General features: G+C 35.9%; 2 protein-coding genes across 3 annotated transcripts in view; both read right to left on the bottom strand.

Annotated features, from left to right (window-relative positions):
• Positions 327-23447, bottom strand: part of FAAH2 (fatty acid amide hydrolase 2) — a 58962-nt gene continuing 35841 nt past the window's right edge. The window contains exons 3-4 of one of the 2 annotated variants that reach the window (XM_013986212.2): positions 2099-2167; positions 327-2015 (exon numbers count right to left, since the gene is read on the bottom strand). In XM_013986212.2, coding sequence (XP_013841666.1) covers positions 1916-2015; positions 2099-2167 — 169 coding nt within the window. In that variant the 3' untranslated portion in view covers positions 327-1915. The remainder of the gene's footprint in view (positions 2016-2098; positions 2168-23447) is intronic. The other variant, XM_005673689.3, reaches the window with a different exon arrangement.
• On the bottom strand, positions 14791-17867 carry LOC100511853 (putative germ cell-less protein-like 1-like). The gene has a single exon (XM_003135138.4). It carries the CDS (start codon positions 16804-16806, stop codon positions 15298-15300), a length of 1509 nt encoding a protein of 502 aa, XP_003135186.1. The 5' UTR covers positions 16807-17867; the 3' UTR covers positions 14791-15297.

Below are 23447 nucleotides of genomic sequence, written 5' to 3'. Positions count from 1 at the left end.
GGGCTTAATCCCCCAAATATACAAACAATACATACAACTCAACAACAACAAAAACAACAAAATTGGAAAATGGGCAGAAGACATAAATAGACATTACTCCAAAGAAGACATACAAATAAACATTAGGCACATTAAAAGATGTGCAACATCACTTTTTATTAGAGAAATGCAAATAAAAACTACAATGAGTTACCTACCACCTAACACAAGTCAGAATGGCCGTCATTAGTAAGTCTACAAAAACTAATGCTGGAGAGGGTATGGAGAAAAGGAACCCTCCTTCACTGTTGGTGCAAATGTAAATTGGTACAACTACTATGGACAAATGTATGGAATGTCCTCAGAAAACTAGATATAGAGCTACCATATTATCCAGCAATCCCACTCCTGGGCATCTATTCAGACAACACTATAATTCAACAACAAAAGACACATGTGAAAGACACATGAACCCCTATTTACATTGCAACAATATTGACAATAGCCAAGACATGGAAATAGCCTCACTATCTATCGACAGATGAATGGCTTAAGAAATGGCATCAGAGGACGTGAGACTCACTTACTCCCACAGATCCATCAAAAATACATTTATATGTGGAACTACTTTCCCAGAAGACTTACTGAAGGCTGATCAAAGAACTCAAGATTCCAATAGAGAAAGAAAATCTTCACAAAACTGGATAGGACAAAAGAAAGAAAAAAATAGGACAGAAAAGAGAAACAATGTGGGTCAGGACCCATGCCCTGCACCCCTGGGAGGGAGCTGGAAAGGGAGGAAAAACAAAACTCTGCACCCAGCGAAATCCCCTGCACACCAGCAAGGAGACCAGCTCAGAGAAAGGACTTTGGAGTATTGGAGGAGAACACAGAAATCATACTAATGCAGTTGAAATGGAAATGGTCCTCTACAAATGATCAGTGTAGTAGCCCTGCACTTCCCAACCATAAGCAGGGGCAGACAGGGGCCAGGAACTGAAACTCCAGCTTTGAGATCAGACTCAGACAGAAAACTCGGGCTGGCAACCTGGGGAAAAACTAGAATTGGTAGCATGGAGACAGCCTGGAGGGACTGGAATCTAGAATAAACACATTTGAAGCTTTAATCTCAGGGTTTTGAGGCCAGACACCATTGTTGGGGAGCTGTAGAGAAGGGGTAGGATGCACCATCATACCCTTACGCCCCACAAAAACTCTCAGACTGAAAGACTCCAACAGCCCCAGTTCCAGCTTTTACCCTTCAGCAGGGGCTGCTTAGCAGACTTGGAGCAGCCCACAGCCCTTAAGAATACAGAGAAAGTGGAGCTAGCAGAGGGGACCCTTTGAGCAGACATAGGGAACATGGGAATAACACAGTCCACACAGCCCCAGCCATAAGCCAGGCAGAGGAACACTAAAGTGACTGCTCTAACAGCACAGGAGGCTCAGGGGCTCTTGGGTGGCCCTTGGTGTGGGTGGAGAGTTCTGTTTCCCCTAGGGAAAAGAAAACAGTGCAGAGGGCCTGGAATTTGGCAGGACATATCCTGAGATCATGGAGACCTCTGGACTTTGACCTCCATACTGAGGTGGAGAAAGTCATTCTGGAAACATGGAAAGCTCCTGGGAGTGCACAAATTCCTTTCTGATAGGTACAGACCTGCAATTGGCGTATCACACAGAACATGATTTGGGAGACAGTGTGGAGAGCCCAGAATTTTGCAGGAAGTCTCCCCACCTGCCAGAGACCTCTGGATTCTTAGGGGACAAAGAAAGTTACTTCTGAAGCAGTGCAGAGGGGCAGGATTCTGCAAGTTCCCTTTGGGGAAGGCACAGAACCTTGATCTCCCTACCTGGGTGGAGAAAGTCACCTTGGAAACAGGGAAATCTCCTGGGAGTGCACAAGCGCCTTCCTGGTGGGTGAAGACCTGCAAATGGCCTAGCACAGAGACCATGATTTCGGAAAGAGTGCAGAGGACCCAGAATTCAGCAGGAGGTCTCCTGAGCTGGTGGAGAATTGCCTAGGTGGGGAGAGAAAGCTATTTAAGAAACAGTGTAGAGGTGTGGGACCCTACAAGTGCCCTCTGAGGATGGTATGGGGTACTGGGGTGGAGATAGTTACCTTGGAAACAGGAAAAGATCCTGGGATTCCACAAGGGGTCTTCTGGGTGTGTGCACACACAGAATCGACCTAGGAGGCAAAAAAGTGTTTATGGAAAAAACCCAGACTATCCAGAATACAGAAGCCTGAGCTGATGGAAACCTGCATATTTTCTTTTTTTATTTTTATTATTACTCAAATGAATTTATCACATCTGTAGTTATACAATGATCATAACAATCCAATTTCACAGGATTTCCATCCCACAACCCAAGCACATCCCTCCACCCCCCAAACTGTCTCCTCCAGAGACCATAAGTTTTTCAATGTCTGTGAGTCAGCATCTGTTCTGCAAAGAAGTTCAGTCTGTCCTTTTTTTCAAATTCCACATGTCGGTGAAATCGTTTGATGTTGGTGTCTCATTGTATGGCTGACTTCACTTAGTATGATAATTTCTAGATCCATTCATGTTGCTAAAAATGCTGAAACCTGCATATTTTCTAGGGGATGAATAAAGTTACTTCTGAAACAGTTCAGAGGGATGGGACTCTGAAAAGGGCATTTGGTGTGGGCACAGAGCCACAATCTAGCCCAGAGGTTAATTTGGGAAACAACACAGACTGTCTGGGTTCTGCAAGGGGCCTTCTAGGCTGACACAGTGTCACAATTTACATAGAGGGTGGTGAAAAGTATCGTGGAAGAAGTGCAAAGAATCCTGGGAATATGCAAGTCTTCTTAGGAGGGTTAAGAGCTGTGAAAAGTCCATTGAACTGGCAAAGCTCTTTCAGAAATAACACAAAAGGTCCTGGGAATCACGAAAGACCTAGGGCACAGGCGAAAAGCTGTAATCTACACAGGAGATGTAGAAAGAAAACTTGGAAACAGCACAAGGGGCCCTGGAAGTTGACAGAGCCTAGTTGGGCAGATGGAAAACCTCAAAAGGCTTACTGAAGGGACAAAGTGAACCTGGAAGCAATTCACATAACCTGGGAGACACAAACAGCCTAGTGGATTGGTGGAGTGATCTCAGGAAAAGCACAAGTTCTAGGATTCCAGCCACCATCCAACCAGGGAACCATGGAAGCAGAGTATGATGCATGGCCAGCTGAGAGGGGCCCACAGGTGCATGTTTCTATAGCTCAACAGCTACAGGGAGCATGCTATTATAAGCCTGGGAGGAAGAAGTACTTCCAGATGGTGCAGGCCTTTCAGCTACAGAGAAAACCTTTTAGCAATAGTGAAGGAGCATCCCCTTCCCCTGGGGCTACAAAGAACAGCCCCTAGACTGCACAAACAAAGGGGAGACTATGGAGTAGTGCCTGCCCTCCCAGCTATAGAGGGAAATCCCTAGAACCTCTCTGTAAAGAGGAGGAATTGTTGGTTCAACTGATCACATTGCCAATCACAGGAAATGGTCATGAGAGCTCCCTGGAAGCAATAAGAATCATAAAAGCCAGTCCTGACCTCCCACCACCACCAAGAAAGCAATCCTGTGAACTGTGAACTACTAGCAAGATTCACACAGACCTCACTCATAAAAGCCACCTGGCCTCAGGGGTGGTAGCATAATACCACCACTCCTGTCACTTTGAGCCATTAACAACTCAGTGAACTTCAAAACAAGGCAACATCCACAGCATCTACATACCTGTCATCAAGGGGACAATAAATATAGAAAGTTAAAAACTATGATATGACAAAGAAATAACTTTCAGACAAAGGAACAAGACAAAAACACACACGAAGAAATGAAGAGGAGCTAAGTAATCTACCTGAAAAATAATTCAGAGTGATAATAGTAAAGATGATCCAAGAGCTTGGAAAATAGATGGAGACACAGATTGAGAAGTTACAAGAAATGTTTAACAAAGACCTAGAGGAACTAAAGAACAAACAAACAAAGATGGACAGCAAAATATCTGAAATGAAGAATACGCTAGAAGGAATCAGCTGCAGGATAATGGAGACAGAAGAATGAATAAGTGGCATAGAAGACAGAGTGGTGGAGGTCACTGCCACAGAAAAAAAATAAAGAGAAAATGATGAAAAGAATGGAGAAGAGCCTAAGAGATCTCTAGGACAACATCAAACATACCAACATTCACATCTTAAGGGTTCCAGAAGGAGAAGAGAGAGAGAGAAAAAGGGCCAGAAAAAATATTTGAAGAGATTATAGCTGAAAATTTCCCTAATATGGTAAACACTCACTCAAGTCAAGGAAGCACAGAGGATCCCACGCAGGATGAAGCCAAAGAGAAACAAAGTGAGACACATACTGATCAAACTGACAAAAATTAAATACAAAGAAAAAATATTAAAAGAAACAAAGCAACAAATAACATACATAACAGCCAATCTTTCAGAAGAGACTCAGCAAGCTAGGAGGGAGTGGCAAGATATATTTAAGGTGATGAAGGGGAGGAACCTAAAACCAAGCATACACACCCAGCAAGTCTCTCATTCAGATTTGAAGGAGAGATCAAAATATTTTCAGACAAACAAAAGCTAAAATAATTCAGCAGCTCCAAACCAGCTCTACAGCAACTAATAAAGTAAATTCTCTAAGCAGAAAGGAAAAAGCCACACATAGAAACAAGAAAATTTCAAAGAGAAAAATCAGTGTTAAAGACAAAGATAATATAATGGTAGAAAATCACCCATCAGCAAAAAGAATATCAAAACTAGCAGACATAAGAAGAGGAGAAGACAAATCCAGAACATCAAAAATGCATTTGAAAATAAGAGAACTGCAAAGCAAAATAATAAGTATAATAGTAGGTACACATATAAGACTGGGTCTCTCAGCTGTACTGTAGAAAATTGACAGAACAGTGTAAAGCAGATATAATGGAAAAAATAAACATCATTAAAAAGAAGAAAAGCAATCCAAACATGACAATAAAGATAGTCAGCAAATCACAAGAGAAGACAATAAAAGAAGGGAAGGAAAAGAAAGAAGAGAGAAAAAAAAACCCAAAATAACAATTAAAAGCAATTAACAAAATGGTAATAAGTACATACTTATCCATAATTATACTGAATGTAAATGGCTTAAATGATCCAACCAAAAGACACAGACTGGCTGAATGTATACAAAAACAAGACACATATCTATGCTATTTACAAGAGACCCACTTCAGACCCAAAGACACACCCAGACTGAAAGTGATATGATGGAAGAAGATATTACATGCAAATGGAAATCAAAGTAAAGCAGGAGTAGCAATATTCATATCAAACAAAATAGACTTTAAAATAAAGAAAATTACAAGAGATCAAGAAGGACACTACCTAATAATTAAAGGATCAAACCAAGAAGAATAAATAACAATTGTAAATATAATGCACCTAACATAGCAGCACCTCAATATATAAGGCAACTGTTGAGAGCCATAAAGTTGGAAATCAACAACAACACAACAATAGCAGGGGACTTTAACATAACACTTACATCAAGAAGCAGATCATCCAGACAGAGAATCAAAAAGGAAAAACATGCCTTAAATGATACTCTATATCAGATAGATTTAACTGATATTTATAGAACATCCCATACCAAAGCAACAGAATATACATTCTTCTCAAGTGCACATGGAACATTTTCCAGGATATACTCCATTTGGGGCCACAGATCAAGCCTTGGTAAATTTTAAAAAGTTGAAATTATCCCATGCATTTACTCCAGCCACAATGCTATGAGACTAGAAATCAACTACAAGAAAACAACCAGCAAAAACCACGAACTCCTGGAAGCTAAACAATATGCTACTGAACAACCAATGGATCATTTAAGAAATCAAAGGGGAAATAAAAAAATACTTAAAGACAAATGACAACAAAGATACAATGACCCAAACCTATGAGACACAGCAAAAGCAGTTCTGAGAGGAAAGTTGATAGCAATACAATCTTACCTCAAGAAAGAAGAAAAAGCTCAAATAAACAACCTGAGCTTGCATCTAAAAGAATTAGAGAAGGATAAATAAACAAAGCTCAAAATAAACAGAAGGAAAGAAATCATAAATATCAAAGCAGAAATGAATGAAATAGAAATAAAGAAAATAGTAGAGAAGATTAATGAAACTAAAAGTTGGTTCTCTGAAAAGATCAACAAAATTGATAAAACTTTAGCCAGACTCATCAAGAAAAAAAAAGGAGATGGCTCAAAATTAGAAATGCAAAAGGGAAAATTGCAACTGACTCCACAGAAATAAAAAGGATCAGAGAATATTATAAGCAACTAAACCCAATAAAATGGACAGCTGAAAAGAAATGGACATATTCTTACAAAGGTACAACCTACCAAGACTGAACCAGGAAGAAATTGAAAATATGAACTGTGAAGCATGCCGGAAAGAAAAAGACAAATACCATATGATATTACTCATTTGTAGAATCAAAAATATGGAACAGATGATCCTATTTAAAAATAACCAACAAACAAAGAAACAAAAAAAACAGTAAGAAAGCATGGCCAAGAAGTGCAGACTTGGGGTTTCAGGATGGGGGGGAAAGGGATGGAGTGGCAGGGGGGTTGCTGGGGATGCAAACTGTTATATCTGGAGTGGATGGGCAATTGGATCCTACTGTACAGCATAGGGAAATGTGTGTGATTGGGTCACTTTGTTGTACAACAGAACTTGATGAAACATTGTAAATCAACTATACTTTAATAGAAATAATAATAATGGGAAAAATAAAATTAAGATAAAATTAATAAAAGAAATTTGGTACATATACACCATGGAATACTACTCTGTCATAAAAAGAACAAAATAATGCCATTTGCAGCAACATGGATGCAACTGGGGATTATCATACTAAGTGAAGTAAATCAGAATGAGAAAAACAAATATATATCATTTATATGTGGAATCTAAAATATGGCACAAATGAACCTATCTACAGAACAGAAATAGAGTCACAGACATGGAGAACAAATTGTGGTTGCCAAGGGGGAGAGGGGAGGGTGTGTGATGGACTGAGATTTGGAGGTTAATAGATGCATTCTGTTACATTTGGAAATGAGAAGCAATGGGGTATAGCGCAGGGAAGTGTGTCCAATCTCTTGGGATAGAACATATGGGGGAAGATATAAGGGAAAAATTCATATATATATATCTCTCTATATATATAGAGATATATATAGATAGATAGATAATAGATAGATAGATAAACAGATTGACTTTGCTCTATAGCAGAAATTGGTACAATATTGTAGATCAACTATAATTCAAAAAATCAGTTTAAATGGAAAAAATTAGACATGAAGGCTGACACCAAATAAATACCAAGGATTATAAGAGACCATTATGAACACTTTTACCACAAAAAAAATGGACAACAAATTGAAATGGATAAAATTCTAGAAACATACGATCATTCAAGATTGAAGCATGAGTAGAAAATCTGAACAAACTTTTCAGTAATTATCTGTAGAAAAAAATATTTTTTGGTATTCCAAAAATGAAGTAAAAAATTAGGAGTTCCTGCCTTGGTGCATCAGAAAAGAATCTGACTAGGAACCATAAGGTTGTGGGTTCGATCCCTGGCCTTGCTTGGTGGGTTAAGGATCCAGCACTGCTATGAGCTGAGGTGTAGGTTGCAGATGTGGCTCTGATCTGGCATTGCTGTGGCTCTGGTGTAGGCCAGCAACAACAGCTCTGATTAAACCCCTAGCCTGGGAACATCCATATGACATGTGTGCAGCCCTAAAAATACAAAAGACAAAAAAATTAGTAAAATTGTTTTTTAAAAATCCATTGCTTAGTTTTGGGTCAAGATAATTACAAATTATTGGACAGAGTACCTAAAATATGTTTGAATATGCAAATCAACAATTTTTTTTTATTCTGTCTAAACAATCTAAATAGCTTTGTGTATATATATATTATTTATATATATATATAATATATATATACACATTAAATAAATACACACACACACACACATATATATACACACACCCACACACCCATGCCACAGATGCAGCAAATGGAAGTTCTCAGGCTATGGGTTGAATCGAAACTGCTGATGCCAGCCTACACCACAGCCACAGTAATGCCAGTTCTGAGCCTTGTTTGTGACCTACACAACAGCTCACGTCAATGCTGGATCTTTAATCCACTGCACAAGGTCAGGGACCAAACACACATCCTTGTGGATACTAGTCATTTTCCTTTCCACAGTCACAACAGGAACTCCTGCTTAATATATTTTATGAAGTTTGAATGTTAAAATAGATCTTCATATTAGTCTCATTATAAATTTTGGATTGTATATTTTTAATTAAGGAAATATTAACCTTCAAAAATGTTGAAAGAGTAAGTATAAATGTATCTGCTCATCTTTTACCACTGAAAGTAGGCAGTTTTTTTTAATATCCATTATTAGTTAATAAAATAATGGAAACATTTGTCTAGGACAGTAAGAGCAGAAAAGATTGGCTTTATTCATCAGGATAGGAAGAGTCTTAGGATAAGTTCCTGGAATTGAAATCAGAATTTGTAGAGAACAGGACAGAAGAACATTTCAGAAAGAAGGAATATAGTGTACAAAGAAAATCAAATGTCTATTCCAAGATGTTAATTCCACATGAAGTTTAGTTTTGGCACCACTGACACAAAGCATTTATTTTTTCCCACTATCATGGTGGGTCCATTTAGGCTTCAGGCATATAGGCTAATGAGTTATAGTATATCTAAGAATATATAGTATGAGGGCTTTTGACTCTCTAAGGGGACAATGAACACCCTGGGACCGGTGCTTGGGAGAGTCAGGGCAACAATTGGTTTTAAGAGATGGTGAACCTCAGACTGTTGGAGACAAAATGAAAATGAAAGTGTGAATGAATCCATCCAGTACAATTATATATCATTTTCTGAATTATACTGGCACAATGGAAAACTAAATATGAACACTTCCTACCTTGTAGTAGTAGCTCCTAGTACTACAATTTTCTAATATATGTCACTTAATCCTGTTATGTTACCTCTTATTCTTATAGGTGATGAGTCCCAGGACTATGTCACTCTACATCTCTTTTTCCTTTACCACAGAATAAGACCTACAGTATTTTTCCATTCCTGATGGTGTTTTCCAAAGCAAACTGGATGGTTAACTAATTGTAGGTTTGATACTATTGCTGACAGCTTTATATAAATTCTGCTAGGGGTATCCCTCATCCATGTATAACATATAGAGTCAAGTGTTAATGTATATGGATCATGATATGACATTGGCTATATGAGACACTAGCATACATGAGCAATAAAAAATTTATCCATTTCTACTTGAATTCTCATCAGAAAATATATCTTTGTCTCATTATAGATGGCTATTGGTTGTCTTCAAAGTTCACTTTTGGTCACTCAGTGAGCTGCTGTGGGTCCTAAGATAAATGGTTTGAGTATATCTGTATTCTATTCCATCTTCAGAGGAGATATGAGTCTAAATAAATGATTTCTCAATTCTGGATTTTAAAAATTTGGAACTTTTATGAAATGAAGATTCTAAATTTGAAGGAGAACAGTAGGAAAAAGTGGAATTACACATGTTATCTGTAGTACTCCCCAGATGGCTGCTTAGTCATTTACCACATTTTCCTCAAGTATCTTATTCATTGTTACACATGAAAAAAGGAGTAATGATAGCAATATAAAAATATTATTGTTATGCTCTATATTTTTCCAAAGTAACTCAAGATCATCATTTTAGATACTCTGTCAAACCAAAAGCATAGTAAACTTGTAATTTAAGTCATATCTTATCCCTCTTGGTCTCTGAAATGCTAGAAATCAACCACAAGGGGAAAAAACTGCAAAAAACCACAAAAATGTGGAGACTAACCTTTATCCTACTAAACATCCAATGGCCCAATGAGAAAATCAAAAAAGAAATCCAAAAATACCTTGAGACAAATGAAAATGAAGACATAAAGTCCAAAACCTATGGGATGCAGCAAAAGCAGTTCTCAGAGGGAAGTTTATAGCAATAAAATCTCCCCTCAGAAATCAAGAAAAATCCTAAATGAACAACCTAGCTTTAAACCTAAAGAAACTACTGAAAGAAGAACAAACAAAAGCCAACATGAGTAGGTGGAAAATAGTTATAAAAATCAGAGCAGAAATAAATGATAGAGATAAAACAATAGAAAAGACCAATGAAATGAAAAGCTGAATCTTTTAAAATATTAACAAAATCTATTAACATTTAGCCAGACTCATCAAGAAAAGAAAGAAGGCTCAGATCAATAAAATCAGAAATTAAAAAGAAATTACAACCAACAGCACAGAAATACAAAGGATCATTAGAGAATAGTACAAACAACCATATACCAACAAAATGAACAACCTAGAAGAAATGGAATTCTTAGAAAGTTATAACCTTCCAAGACCAAATCAGGAAGAAACAGAAAATATGAATAAGCCAATTACAAGCTCTAAAATTGAAACTATGACTTATAAACTTCCAAAAAAACCCCCACAAAAGTCCAGGAACAGATGGCTTCACACGCAAATTGCATGAAACACTTAGAGAAGAGTTAAAATCTATGCTTCTGAAATAATTCAAAAAAATTGCAGACGAAAGAATACTTCCAAGCCATCAACACCTTGACAAGAAAACTATACAAGAATACCAGAAACAAAGAAACAAAGAAAATTAAAGGCCAATATCACTAATGAACATAGATGCAAAATTTTTTAACAAAATATTAGCAAACCAATTCAAACAATACATCCAAAAGATCATACATCATGATCAAGTGGGATTTATCCTAGAAATGAAAAGGATTCTTCAATATATACAAATCAATCAATCTGACATACCACATCAAAACACTGAAGAATAAAAACCATTTGATCATCTCAATAGATCCAGAAAAAGCTTTTGTCAAAATTCAACACACATTTTTCATAAAGAAAAGTCTCCAGAAAGTGGACATAGAGGGAATCTAACTCAACGGAATAAAGGCCATATATTACAAAACCACAGCTAACATCATTATCAATGGTGAAATGGTGAAGACGCTCCTGCTAAGATCAAGAACAAGACAAACATAGTTTTGGAAGTTATAGCCACAGCAATCAGAGAAGAAAAAGATATAAAAGGAATCCAAATTGGAAAAGAAGTAAAACTGTCGATATTTGCAGACCTGATACTACATGCAGAAAATCCTAAAGATATTACCAGAAAATTATTTGAAATCACCAATGAATTCAGTAAAGTTTCAGGATACAAAATTAATACAAAGAAATATCTTGCATTCCTATACACCAACAATGAAAGATCAGAAAAAATAATTAAGGGAAAAATTCCATTTAACATCAAAGGAAATAAAACTACCTGAAGAAGCAAAAGACCTGTACTCTGAAAGCTATAAGATGCTGATTAAGGTCTTGAAGATGACATAAACAGATGGAAAGTTTTACCATGCTCTTGGATTGGAATAATAAATATTGTCAAAATGACTATACTACCCAAGGCAATCTATGGATTCCTTGAAATCACTAGCAAATTACCAATTGCACTTTTCACAGAACTAGAAGAAAATATTTTAAAATTTGTATGGAGGAATTCCTGTTGTGGCTCAATGGTAGCGAACCCAACCAATATCCATAAGGACATGGATTCAATCCCTGGCCTTGTTCAGTGGGTTAAGGATCCAGCATTGCTGTGAGTTGTGGTGTAGGTCATAGATGCAGCTCAGATTGGGTGTTGCTGTGTCTGTGGCATAAGCCAGCAGCTGCAGCTCTGACTTGATCCCTAGCCTGGGAACCTCCATATGCCACAGGTGTGTCCCTAAAAAACAATAAATAAATAAATAAATAAATAAATAAATAAATAAATAAAATTAGTATGGAAATACAAAATACCCTGAATAGCCAACAAAATCTAGAGAAAGAAAAATGGAGCTAGGGCTCCTTGAAGTCGGACCATACTATAAAGCTACAGTCATCAAAACAGTATGGTACTGGCATAGAAACAGAAATATATATCAGTGAATCAGCATAGAAACCCCAGAAATCAATCTGCACACCTCTGGTTAATTACTCCACAACAAAGAAACCAAGAATATACAATGGAGAAAGGATAGTCTCCTCCATAAATGGTTTGGGTAAACTAGACAGCTAGCTACATGTGAAGAATGAGATTAGAACATTCTCTTGTACCATACACAAAAACAAACTCAATGTGGATTAAATTTGTAAATATGAGACCAGATAAGATAAAACTCTTGGAGAAAACATAGGCAGACCTCTCTTTGACATAAATCACAGCAATATCATTCTTGATCCACCTCCTAACGTAATGAAAACAAAATAAACAAATGGGATCTAATTAAATTCAAAAACTTTTTCATGGCAAAGGAAATCATAAATAAAATAAAGATACAACCCATGGAATGAGATAAAATATTTGCATACAAAGCAATTGACAAGTGATTAATCTCCAAAATATACAAAAACTCACACAGCTCAATATCAAACAACCAACCCAATCAACAATTGGGCAGAAAATCTAAATAGACATTTCTCTAAAGAAGACATACAGATGGCCAAATCACATGTAAAGATGCTCCACTTTGCTAATTATTAGAGAAATGCAAATTAAAACTGCAATGAGGTATCACCTCACACCGGTCAGAATGGCCATCATCAAATGTTACAAACAGTAAATGCTAGAGAGGGTGTGGAGAAAATTGAACCCTTTTAAACTGTTGGTGGGAATGTAATCTGGTGCAACCTCTATAAATAGTACAGAGTTCCTTAAAAAACTGAATATAGAATCATCATATGACCCAGCAATCCCACTCTTGGGCATATGTCCAGAGAAAACCATAACTTGAAAAGACACATAACTCCAATGTTCATTACAGCTTTTTTACAATAGCCAAGACATAGAAGCAAACTAAATATTCACCAACAGTGGACTGGATAAAGAAGAAGTGGTACATATATAGAAGGGAATATATAACTCATATATTCTGGATGAGTTATATACTCATTATGCATATATAACTCATCCATAAAAATAAAATAATGTCATTTGCTACAACATGGATGTACCTAGAGATTATCATACTAAGTGAAGAAGATAAATATTAGATGATATCACTATTATATGGACTGTAATAGAAATGATACAATAGAACTTACAAAACAAATAGTTTCAAAGATTTTGAAACCAAATTTATGTTTATAATAGGGGAAACATAGGGGGAGAGGGAAAAATTAGGTGGCTGTGATTGAAATAGACACAGTACTGTATATAAAATAGATGATTAACAAGGACCTACTGAATGGCACAGTGAAATGTACTCAATACTGCTTAATAACCTATATGGGAAAATAATCTGAAGAGGAATTGGTGTAGGTATATGCAAAACTGATTTACTTTGCTGTACACATGAAATTAACACAATTTTGTAAGTCAACTGGATTCCAATAAAAAAATTTATAAAAAATTTAAAATAAATGAAATTGTGAAAAAAATGTAAAAAGCAGACAAGTTAGACACAGTATTTGCTAGGGCAAATTTTAAGGGGTCTGAAGGGGCATGAGATCAATCCCCAAGAAAATTTTAACCTGAAATCATACAAAATTGTTATACAAGTACTGATGAATGGAATTACTCTCAATTTACCTTCTCAACCCAAATAAAGTACAAATACATGTCATTGATAATCATGATGTAAATTATTACAAGTTCTTGATGACCTATGAGAACATGAGGGCCTTGTAAATGAAAAAGAAAAACTGCTGTGGTAAGCATGTTAAAATTACTCTTGATTACATGCTTAGTGCTCAAACAATTTTGATACAATCAATACATGTTTATAGAAAAAAGCAATTATATTAAAGTGAAAGTAAACAGCATTCAAGGTGCTCTAAAATATTTGAAAGTTGCACTAGTCAGCTAGACAGACTTGGCCCTCCCTTCTAGCTCAGGGACTGTTTAGAAAACATATCTTTAAATAATTTATTTTCTAAGAGCTCCTATTTTGAAATAAATATTACATTAAATATTCTGCAGACAAGAAGAACAAACTCTGGCAAAAATTGAAGTAAGGGAGTTCCCATTGTGGCTCAATGGAAACAAACCCGAATAGTATCCATGAGGACTTAGGCTCAATTGCTGGTCCTGCTCAGTGGGTTAAGGGTTTGGCATTGCCATGAGCTGTGGTGTAGGTCACAGACGCAGCTAGGATATGGTGTTGTGGTTGTGGAGTAGGCCAGAAGCTATAGCTTCAATTTAACCCCTAGCTTGGGAACTTCCATATGATGTAGAATCAGCCCTAAAAAAGCAAAAGAAAAAAAAATTGAGAAGTAAGCCAGATATAAACACAAATAGAAAAAAATGAAGATATTTTGAAATTATTGATGTCTACATATCCATAAGAATAAATGTTGTTTATAGAAATACATATTAGTATATAGTGCCTAGTCAACCATTTCAAGTTATTTCTCTCTGATCCTTCAAGCCTGTAAATACATATATGCATGTATGTACATAAATATATTTATTTTTATATATTTATTTATATATAATACATATGTAATATATATTGTATACTCATATACTTATATACTTTAACATAAAATAACATGTAATATCATATAATGATATACTTATATATGGAATATTTTATATAATAAAATATATAATTATTATTTATATATTATTATATATATAGTATGTAATCTGTCATTGTCTGGCTATTTAAAATTGCACATTATAGAGACCAAAAGAGAGTCCCTAATCTCAGGTTTTACCTGATTATTTATTCTCTCCTGTAATAGTGCTTCAAATAAAGCCACACTTGTACAACAATTTCATCAAGGAAGAGAATTCTTTATTTGTCTCAATATTAGCAAGGGTAAAATTTATCTAATAAGTTAATTTATTTTAGGTTCCTTGGAACTACAGTCTAGTATTTGCATTTTGAGCTTGCTTGCTGATGGTAAATGTACAGCAAAAGAAGACTATTCTTTGACTATTTGCATCATTGACTATTTGGTTTCACAGATATTTGCTTGGAATTGAACTTTTTCTTCAGAGATACATAGAAATAAAATGAAGATAAAGAGTAGTGATTTGTAATTGTTACCACATTCAGAAGAGTCATTTTCATTTCTGATATTGATCATCTTTATTACGTTTAAACGAAATGAGACATCAGAAGTTTTCAAAATGCTATAATAGCCTAATTGACAATATTACCGATTTCCTGGATTTTCTAATGATATAAACAGGAAGTTACAGAATATATATAAAGGGAAGCTGAGAGCTATGCTATCCAACTTCATTACCACTTGTTCCTCATCCCTTTCAAAGGTAAGAATTTTATAACCAGTTGTTTTTCTGAAACTCAATTTTCCACTAGAATCGAAATATACCAAAGTTAATCTGAATGCAATATTTCTTAGATTCTGTAAACAGGTGGAACCATCATATGGCTGACTGAAAGTATTCTGTTTGAAAATTATATAATGGCTGGTGAAGATGACATGTAAAGGAAAGCCAAAGTTATAACCTGACCACTTCCAAGAATACTTTCCATCCTTGACAATCCTTTTGCCACATCTCATGCTATATTCTTCAAGTTCTGTTTCATTAATGTCTCTAGGCCCAATTTCACTGAATTGTTGTGCTCTAAGCAAGGTAAACCACTGCTGTTTATAAACAGATGATAGCCATTTTGAAGGTATTAGCGCATCTTGTTCAATAACTCTTGCGGAGGCCAGGTCGCAGATTATATGTTGAAACCTCAAATTTTTAAATACTGGTTGAAATACTATGCCTTGATTGGTTTCAAGAAAGGCAGTGTTACCAACACCTTCCCTGTGCCTGGAAAACCAGTTGTTTGCATTAACTAAAAGCTGTTTCATTGAGCCGTTCCAAGCAGGGTTAAGGCGGAGGAACATCCACTCTTTAAGTGTGGTGTATACATCCATTTCTTTTTGCATTACTAATAAATTAGAAGAAGAAATGAGCAAATTCATAAGATCTGTACTGAGGTCTTTGTAAAGTTCAACACTTGGGTGAGTCATCAAATTGTGGAGAAGCCATTCAAAGCACCCTGTCTTTACAGAATCTAACCCATAGGTCTCTGCTGCTGCATAATAGCCACATACAGTTTTCACATTAATTGTTTCCTTCATAGTCTCATTACATTGCTGAATTAAGTCTTCTACTTGAAGCAGGCATGCAGTTGCCAAAACTCCTGGAACTTGAAGGGGCTCCATTGAGACGCATTCATCCTTGTACAATGAGCCTAGTACAAAGTGCAGGGATTCTACATTTATATACTGGTCATTAATCTCCAGATCAATAATATCTTTGGGAGATTCTTTCCAAGAACCTCTAAATATAGTATCAAAATAGTCCAACTGACATAAAAACATTTTGTGTAAACACCATACTTTCCCAAGAGCACGGATTTTAATGTCACTATTTTCCCCATTCAAAAATAAAGTTTGGTAAGCATACTCGGATGCGATCTTAACTTTTTTACCCTGGCTTGTACTGACAACTTTCTGTAGATCATCCTCCTGGTCTAGAAACCCGTAGTTGTTTTCAGATTCAGGACCCAAGCAAGGCCCGCTCTTCTCTTTGCGCTTGCGGCTGCCAAACACATAACTGGGGCCTGCCTGGGCTTCTAGCTGCTGTGGTTCAGCTGTGTCTGACTCCCTGCATCGCAGGATTCGACTGTTCAAGAGCCCCATAGATGAGGTCTCTCAGAGCTCCTAAAGAGACTGTTGCAGAGACTTCTCTGCCTTGGCATTGCTGTGGCTAGCCACCTCCTCCTAGGCCTTAGCCTCACTAGGACCCTTTAGCACAGTCTCAAACGTCACAGAAGAGGCCCCGCATTCTTCATTGTCTTCCCTAGCCCCTCCTTTCCTGTGGCCACGCCCCCTGCGTCCAGTCGTCCACTGAGCCTGGCCACTTGCCATGGCCTCAGTCTCCAGGTTTTCCTTGAGAATGCTTTTCTATAAGGGAAATGACTGAGTCAAAGGCTTTTTGATCACAGTGTTAAAGATCAGGCATATTCACATTCCTCCTGCCAGCGTGCGAGAAAATTCTTTTCTCAACTCTCAGCAGTATTAAATATAGTAATCTACCTACAATTTTTAGCAATTTAAAAAATGTGTACAGTGGTATCTTATAATATTCATTACTAGAGAAGGTAAACTTTCATTTCATGTGTGTATGTATGTATATATATGTATATTTGTATATATAGACACAATTATATATAATTATATATAAAAGTAATTTTTATAATTATATATATATTTTTAAATCTCCATAGGGAGACATTTCAAATTTTCCTAATAAGGTACATCTTCATAATCTTTGCTTATTTCTGTATAGGTTTATATATTTTTTCTCCTTAGAGTAAAATCTCCTTATCTCCTTATACTATAAGTCTGATCTATCTATCTATCCACCTACATAGTCTTTTAACAATTTTCATTTACCATATATAATTTTATGGGATTCTTTGTTATAAAGATATCTTAATTCTTTTTCATTAGTTTTTTAAACCAAGATTGAGTTACAGTATAGCTAATTTGATGCCATTCTTTTTTTAATTTTATTTTATTGGAGAAGAGTTGATTTACAATCTAATCTAATTTACAATGTAATACATTTCAGATGTATAGTCATACATACAAATATATCCATTCTTTTTTTCCCATATAGGTTATTACAAACTAATGAGTAAATTTTCCTGTGCTATAAAGTAAGTTCCCATTAATCACCTATTTTATACAGTAGTGTGTATATGTTATTCTAACCCTCCCAATTCTTCCCTCCCCCCCAAGAATTTCACATATAGTAACCATAAGATTGGTTTTGAAATCTGTTTTATAAATAAGTTCTTCTGTATTACTTTTTTAGATATCATATGATATTTGTATTTAAGATATTTTAATTCTTAAGAAACCAAATCAGATTTTCCAAATACAAGGTTTTACATTTCAGATAAGGCATCTAATTTCAGATAAGTTAAGGTAAGGCTTATATAAATATTATTCTGTATTTCCTTGTTCAACATTCATTATTTAACTCATATTACATCTAAATATTAAATTTTATTACATTTCAAAATTCTCATAATTTTAAGTGACAGAGGCGTTATACAAAATAGTGTGTATATTATGAGTGAAATTTTTAGAAACAGAAAAAAATGCACATATATGTATATGCACACAAAAAGAAAATACTGAAAATAATAGACAATATTCTACCATTGGTTGTCTTTGGATATTGGTATTATGTGTAGGATCAGAAGTAAGCCCAGGCAGTAGGTATAGCGAATCCTATAAACAGTGAATAATTAATTGGTTGCATAGAGTTCTCCATCCTTCTTAGCTGCAGTTTTATGGGTCTTTCTTTCTCTTTAGCACAAATTCCTTTCTCTTTTCACAAAGAAGGACAATCTCACTTTCAAAGAGTTGGGGTAATATTCAGGGACAAAGACAATGAAACATTCAAGATTATTTTTAGAGAACAACTTTTGGTTTGTTTCATTCACTGTCAGAATCTCAGCAACAAGAACCAGGTCTTCTATGTGCTTATAAAATATTTATTGAATCAGTGAACATATATTTTGCTATATCTATTGAGTGTATATGATTAGTTTTTATACATTTTTATTCATAAACCCAACACAGTATTATGCCTGCTTATAGGAAGCATAGTCCTTGTTTACAAAGATATTAAGGCCCTTTTTGTCTCTGAACATCCTCAAAACTGTCTTTAAGAGGTTCCCTTTCATCTAATATATATATGTATATATATATATACATATATATATATATAGTTTCCCCAGAGTTGCATGTCAGTTGCCTCTGTAAACTCATTAATTCTGTATCTACATAGAAGAGCTCAGAGACAAGTTACTTCTTAATTTTGTTGACAAATTTTCATTATTCAATCTCTTGGTTTCTCTCGGTCATCCCTCTGATTTTGGAAGCACCTAAGTAGCCTTCATTAGATTTAGGCCTGCTTTTCTAATTCTTCTTTTTATTACTCAAATTAATTTATCACATCTGTAGTTGTATAATGATCATAACAATCCCATTTCACAGGATTTCCATCCCACAGCCTGAGCACATCCCCCCATCTCCCAAACTGTCTCCTCCAGAGACCATGAGTTTTTCAATGTCTGTGAGTCAGCATCTGCTCTGCAAAGAAGTTCAGTCTGTCCTTTTTTCAGATTCCACATGTCAGTGAAAGCATTCGATGTTGGTGTCTCATTGTATGGCTGACTTCACTTAACATGATAATTTCTAGGTCCATCCATGTTGCTAAAAATTCCGGTATTTCATTCCTTTTAATGGCTGAGTAATATAGTAGATGAACAAGATAGTCTGTGAGGGGAGTGAAGAATACTGCATTCAGTCTCACACAGGTCATGTTTCCCACAGTGTCAGTATTTTCCTTAGTTCATTGCAGCACCACAGGTTACTGCCTGGTTATCCCAATGGAGAGTCATCTCTCTCTGCAATGATGCTGGGTTCAGGTCTTTCTCCTCCAATCTGTACCCACAAAGGCTTGAACATGGTAGTATTTACTTCCTGTTAAAGACGTGTTAAAAGAAAGGAGCAACCTATGTAAACTGGGTAACTGATGCAAACTTTGAAAAGGAAGTAGAACTTGAGTGAGGGATTGAAAAGTGTGTCTGATTTTGATATAAATTGCAGAGGGGGAAGAAGGGAGGGAGGGAAATAATCTGAGGAGAGTAGAGTATGAGAGCATACCCAAAGGGCAAAACTTGTTCAATAATAGACAATCAAAAATGCCAAAAACAGATGCAAAAATCCTCAGCAAAATACTATCAAACCAAATCAAACAATACATTAAAAGGATTATACATCATGATCAAGTGGGATTTATCCCAGGGATGCAAGAGTTCTTCAATATCTGCAAATCAATCAGTGTGACACTCCACATTAACAAACTGAAGAATAAAAACGATATAATTTTCTCAAAAGATGCAGAAAAAGCCTTTGAAAAAAATCCAACACCCATTTCTGATAAAAAAAAAAACCTTCAGAAAGTGGGCATAGCGGGAACCTACCTCAACATGATAAGGGCCATATATGACCAACCCACAGCAAACATCATTCTCAATGGTGAAAAGCTGAAAGAATTCCCACTGAGATCAGGAACAAGACAAGGATGTTCGCTCTCACCATTACTCTTAAACATAGTTTTGGAAGTGCTAGCCACAGAAATCAGAGAAGTAAAAGAAATAAAAGGAATCCAAATTGGAAAGGAAGAAGTCAAACTACCACTATTTGCAGATGACATGATAGGATCCTAAAAACTCTACCAGAAAACTGTTACAGCTCATCCATGAATTTGTCAAAGTCGCAGGATACACAATTAATACACAGAAATCAATGGCATTTCTATATACTAACAATGAAAGAGCAGAAAGAGAAATTAAGGAAGCAATCCTGTTTACCATTGCATCCAAAAGAATAAAATTCCTAGGAGTAAACCTATTTAAAGAAACAAAAGACGTGTACTCTGAAAACTATAAGACACTGATGAAAGAAATCAAAGATGACACAAATAGATGCAAAGGTATACCATGCTCGTGGATTGGAAGAGTTAATATTATCAAAATGACTACAATACCCAATGCAATCTACAGATTCAATGCAATCCCTATCAAATTACCAAGGACATTTTTCACAGAACTCGAACAAAATATTTTCAAGTTTGTGTGGAAGCACAAAAGACCCAGAATAGCCAAAGACATCCTGAAAAAGAAAAATGGAGCTGGAGGAATCAGGCTCCCAGACTTCAGATTCTACTACAAAGCAGCAATCATCAAAACCATATTGTACTGGCACAAAGACAGACATCTAGATCAGTGGAATAGGATAGAAAGCCCTGAATTAAACCCATGCACTTACAGCCAACTCATCTTGACAAAGGAGCCAAGGATATACAATGGAGAAAGGACAGCTTGTTCAATAAGTGGTGCTGGGAAAACTGGACAGCCACATGGAAAAGAATGAAATTGGAACACTCCCTAATACCATCCACAAAAGTAAACTCCAAATGGATGAAAGACCTAGATATGAGACCAGACACTACAAAACTCTTAGAGGAAAACATAGGCCAAACCCTCTCTGACATAAATGACAGCAACATCTTCTCAGATCTACCTCTTATTTAGAGTATCGACAATAAAAACAAAAAATAAACAAATAGAACCTAATCAAACTTCAAAGTTTCTGCACAGCAAAGGAAACCCTAATCAAAATGACAAGACAACACACAAAATGGGAGAAATCTTTGCAAGTGAATCAACTGACAAGGAATTCATCTCCAAAATTTATAAACACCTCCTACCATTCAATAACAAAAAAACACAAAGAACCCCATCCAAAAATGGGCAGAAGATCTAAACAGACAGTTCTCCAAAGAAGACATACAGATGACTGAAAAACATATGAAAAGATGTTCAACATCAGTCATCATTAGAAAAATGCAAATCAAAACCACTAGGAGGTAGCACCCTACACCAGCCATCATCAGAACATCTACAAACAGTAAGTGTTGGGGAGGGTGTGGAGAAAAGGAACCCTAGTACACTATTGGTGGGAATGTAAATTGGTGGAACCACTGTGGAAAACAATATGGAAATACCTCAGAAAACTAAACATAGAACTATGATATGACCCAGAAATCCCACTCTTGGGCATAAATTCGGGCAAAGCCTACTGCAATCCAATTTCTCCCTTTAAATTATTCTTTAAATCTCTTTTCAATTGGTGGACTTCTTTATGTTCATTTTTTTTTTTCATTTCTGGATGCCTGCTGCTCCAGGCCAGGGATAAAATCCAAGCTGGAGCTGCAACCTAAGCCACAGCTGTGGCAATGCCCTATCATTAACCTACTGCACTGGGCTAGGAATTGAACCCACTCCCTGCTGCTGCAGAAGTATTGTTGCTCTCATGCCACAGTAGTAACTCATCCATGTATTTTTTTAATATTAAGATATTATTGGTTTTCATACTTCCAAATATTTTATTTAAAAGAATCTAGGGTGAGATTGAAGGAAATAGAATATGGTTTCTCAAATATATACACCTGGAAACTGCTTGGAAATTTCGTGACTATGAAATACTTTTGTTTAAAAGAGCAAATTTCCCTCTTTGTGGAGATTTGTAAGTATTATGATATTGCCTTGTTCTCAAAACATGCATGTTGGAAATGGTATGGAAGTCCATGTGGCACAGGATGAAACAAGAATGAGAGTTGAGAGGAATAAGTTTATTTTACTCACAGGTCCCGGGGAGGGGCGTGATTTCATAACACACTGGGTCGCTACAAAAATGTGATATTTGGGGCAAGTGTCAGAATATAAAAACAGGGGGACAGTCTAGACTGGAATCTGTATTGGGATTTCCATGGGAAAGGCAAGGTATGTCAGTGTAAGGTACTGATAGTTTCAACAATTCCTGTGGGCTTTGGGATATAGGTATGGTCTCTTGTTGTAACTAGCTATGGGATATTTTAGAGCAGAGGAAATATTGGTTGGGTGTGTGACACTTAGGTGAGATGGTTGATGCTATAGACTCAATATTTGTTGGCTTGTATGTGAAAGGCCCGCTCTATGACAAGCTGTTTGCAATTCCTAAGAAAAGGGTAGCACTTGGATTGGTAATATCTGCCATGATCTGTCCCTAAATGACAGAACATTAAAAATAAAGAAAATAAGAAAATACTCTTAATGTAATTGGCTACATGATGAATGAATGCCAAACAGACAAACAGAAAATCACAGAATAATTTTATATATGATGACATATAAAATGATTAATATAGACATTGTTTTTCAAATGAGTTAGTAGTTAACTATTTCAAAATAGCAAAAAGATATAAATAACAGATATATCAATGAATCTGAACCTCAAAGAGTAAATTATTTGTTCTATCCATCAAGATAGGATATATCTTAGAAAATGCTGTTGAAATTCAGATCTGGTGAATTTGTAGAGAATAGGAGAATATTTCAGGAAAAAGAAATATGTGCACTTGAATGTGTATTCTGCTGCTTTCAGATGTAATGCTCTCTATATATCAATTAAGGCCACTTGGTCTAATGTGTCACTTAAGGCCTGTATTTCCTTACTTGAATTTCTGTCTGGATGGTCTGTTTATCTAATGTAAAGTGGGGTGTTGAAGTATGCTATGATTACTGTGTTACTGTTGATTTCTCATTTTATGGCTATTCATATTTCCACATATATGTATATGCTGATATATTGGATGCATATATATTAACCATTTTTATATCTTCTTCTTGGATTGACCCATTGATCATTATGTAGTG

This window comes from Sus scrofa, chromosome X (genome assembly GCF_000003025.6).
Source record: "Sus scrofa isolate TJ Tabasco breed Duroc chromosome X, Sscrofa11.1, whole genome shotgun sequence".
Taxonomy (NCBI): Eukaryota; Metazoa; Chordata; class Mammalia; order Artiodactyla; family Suidae; genus Sus; species Sus scrofa.
This window is presented reverse-complemented; position numbering and strand designations above follow the sequence as displayed.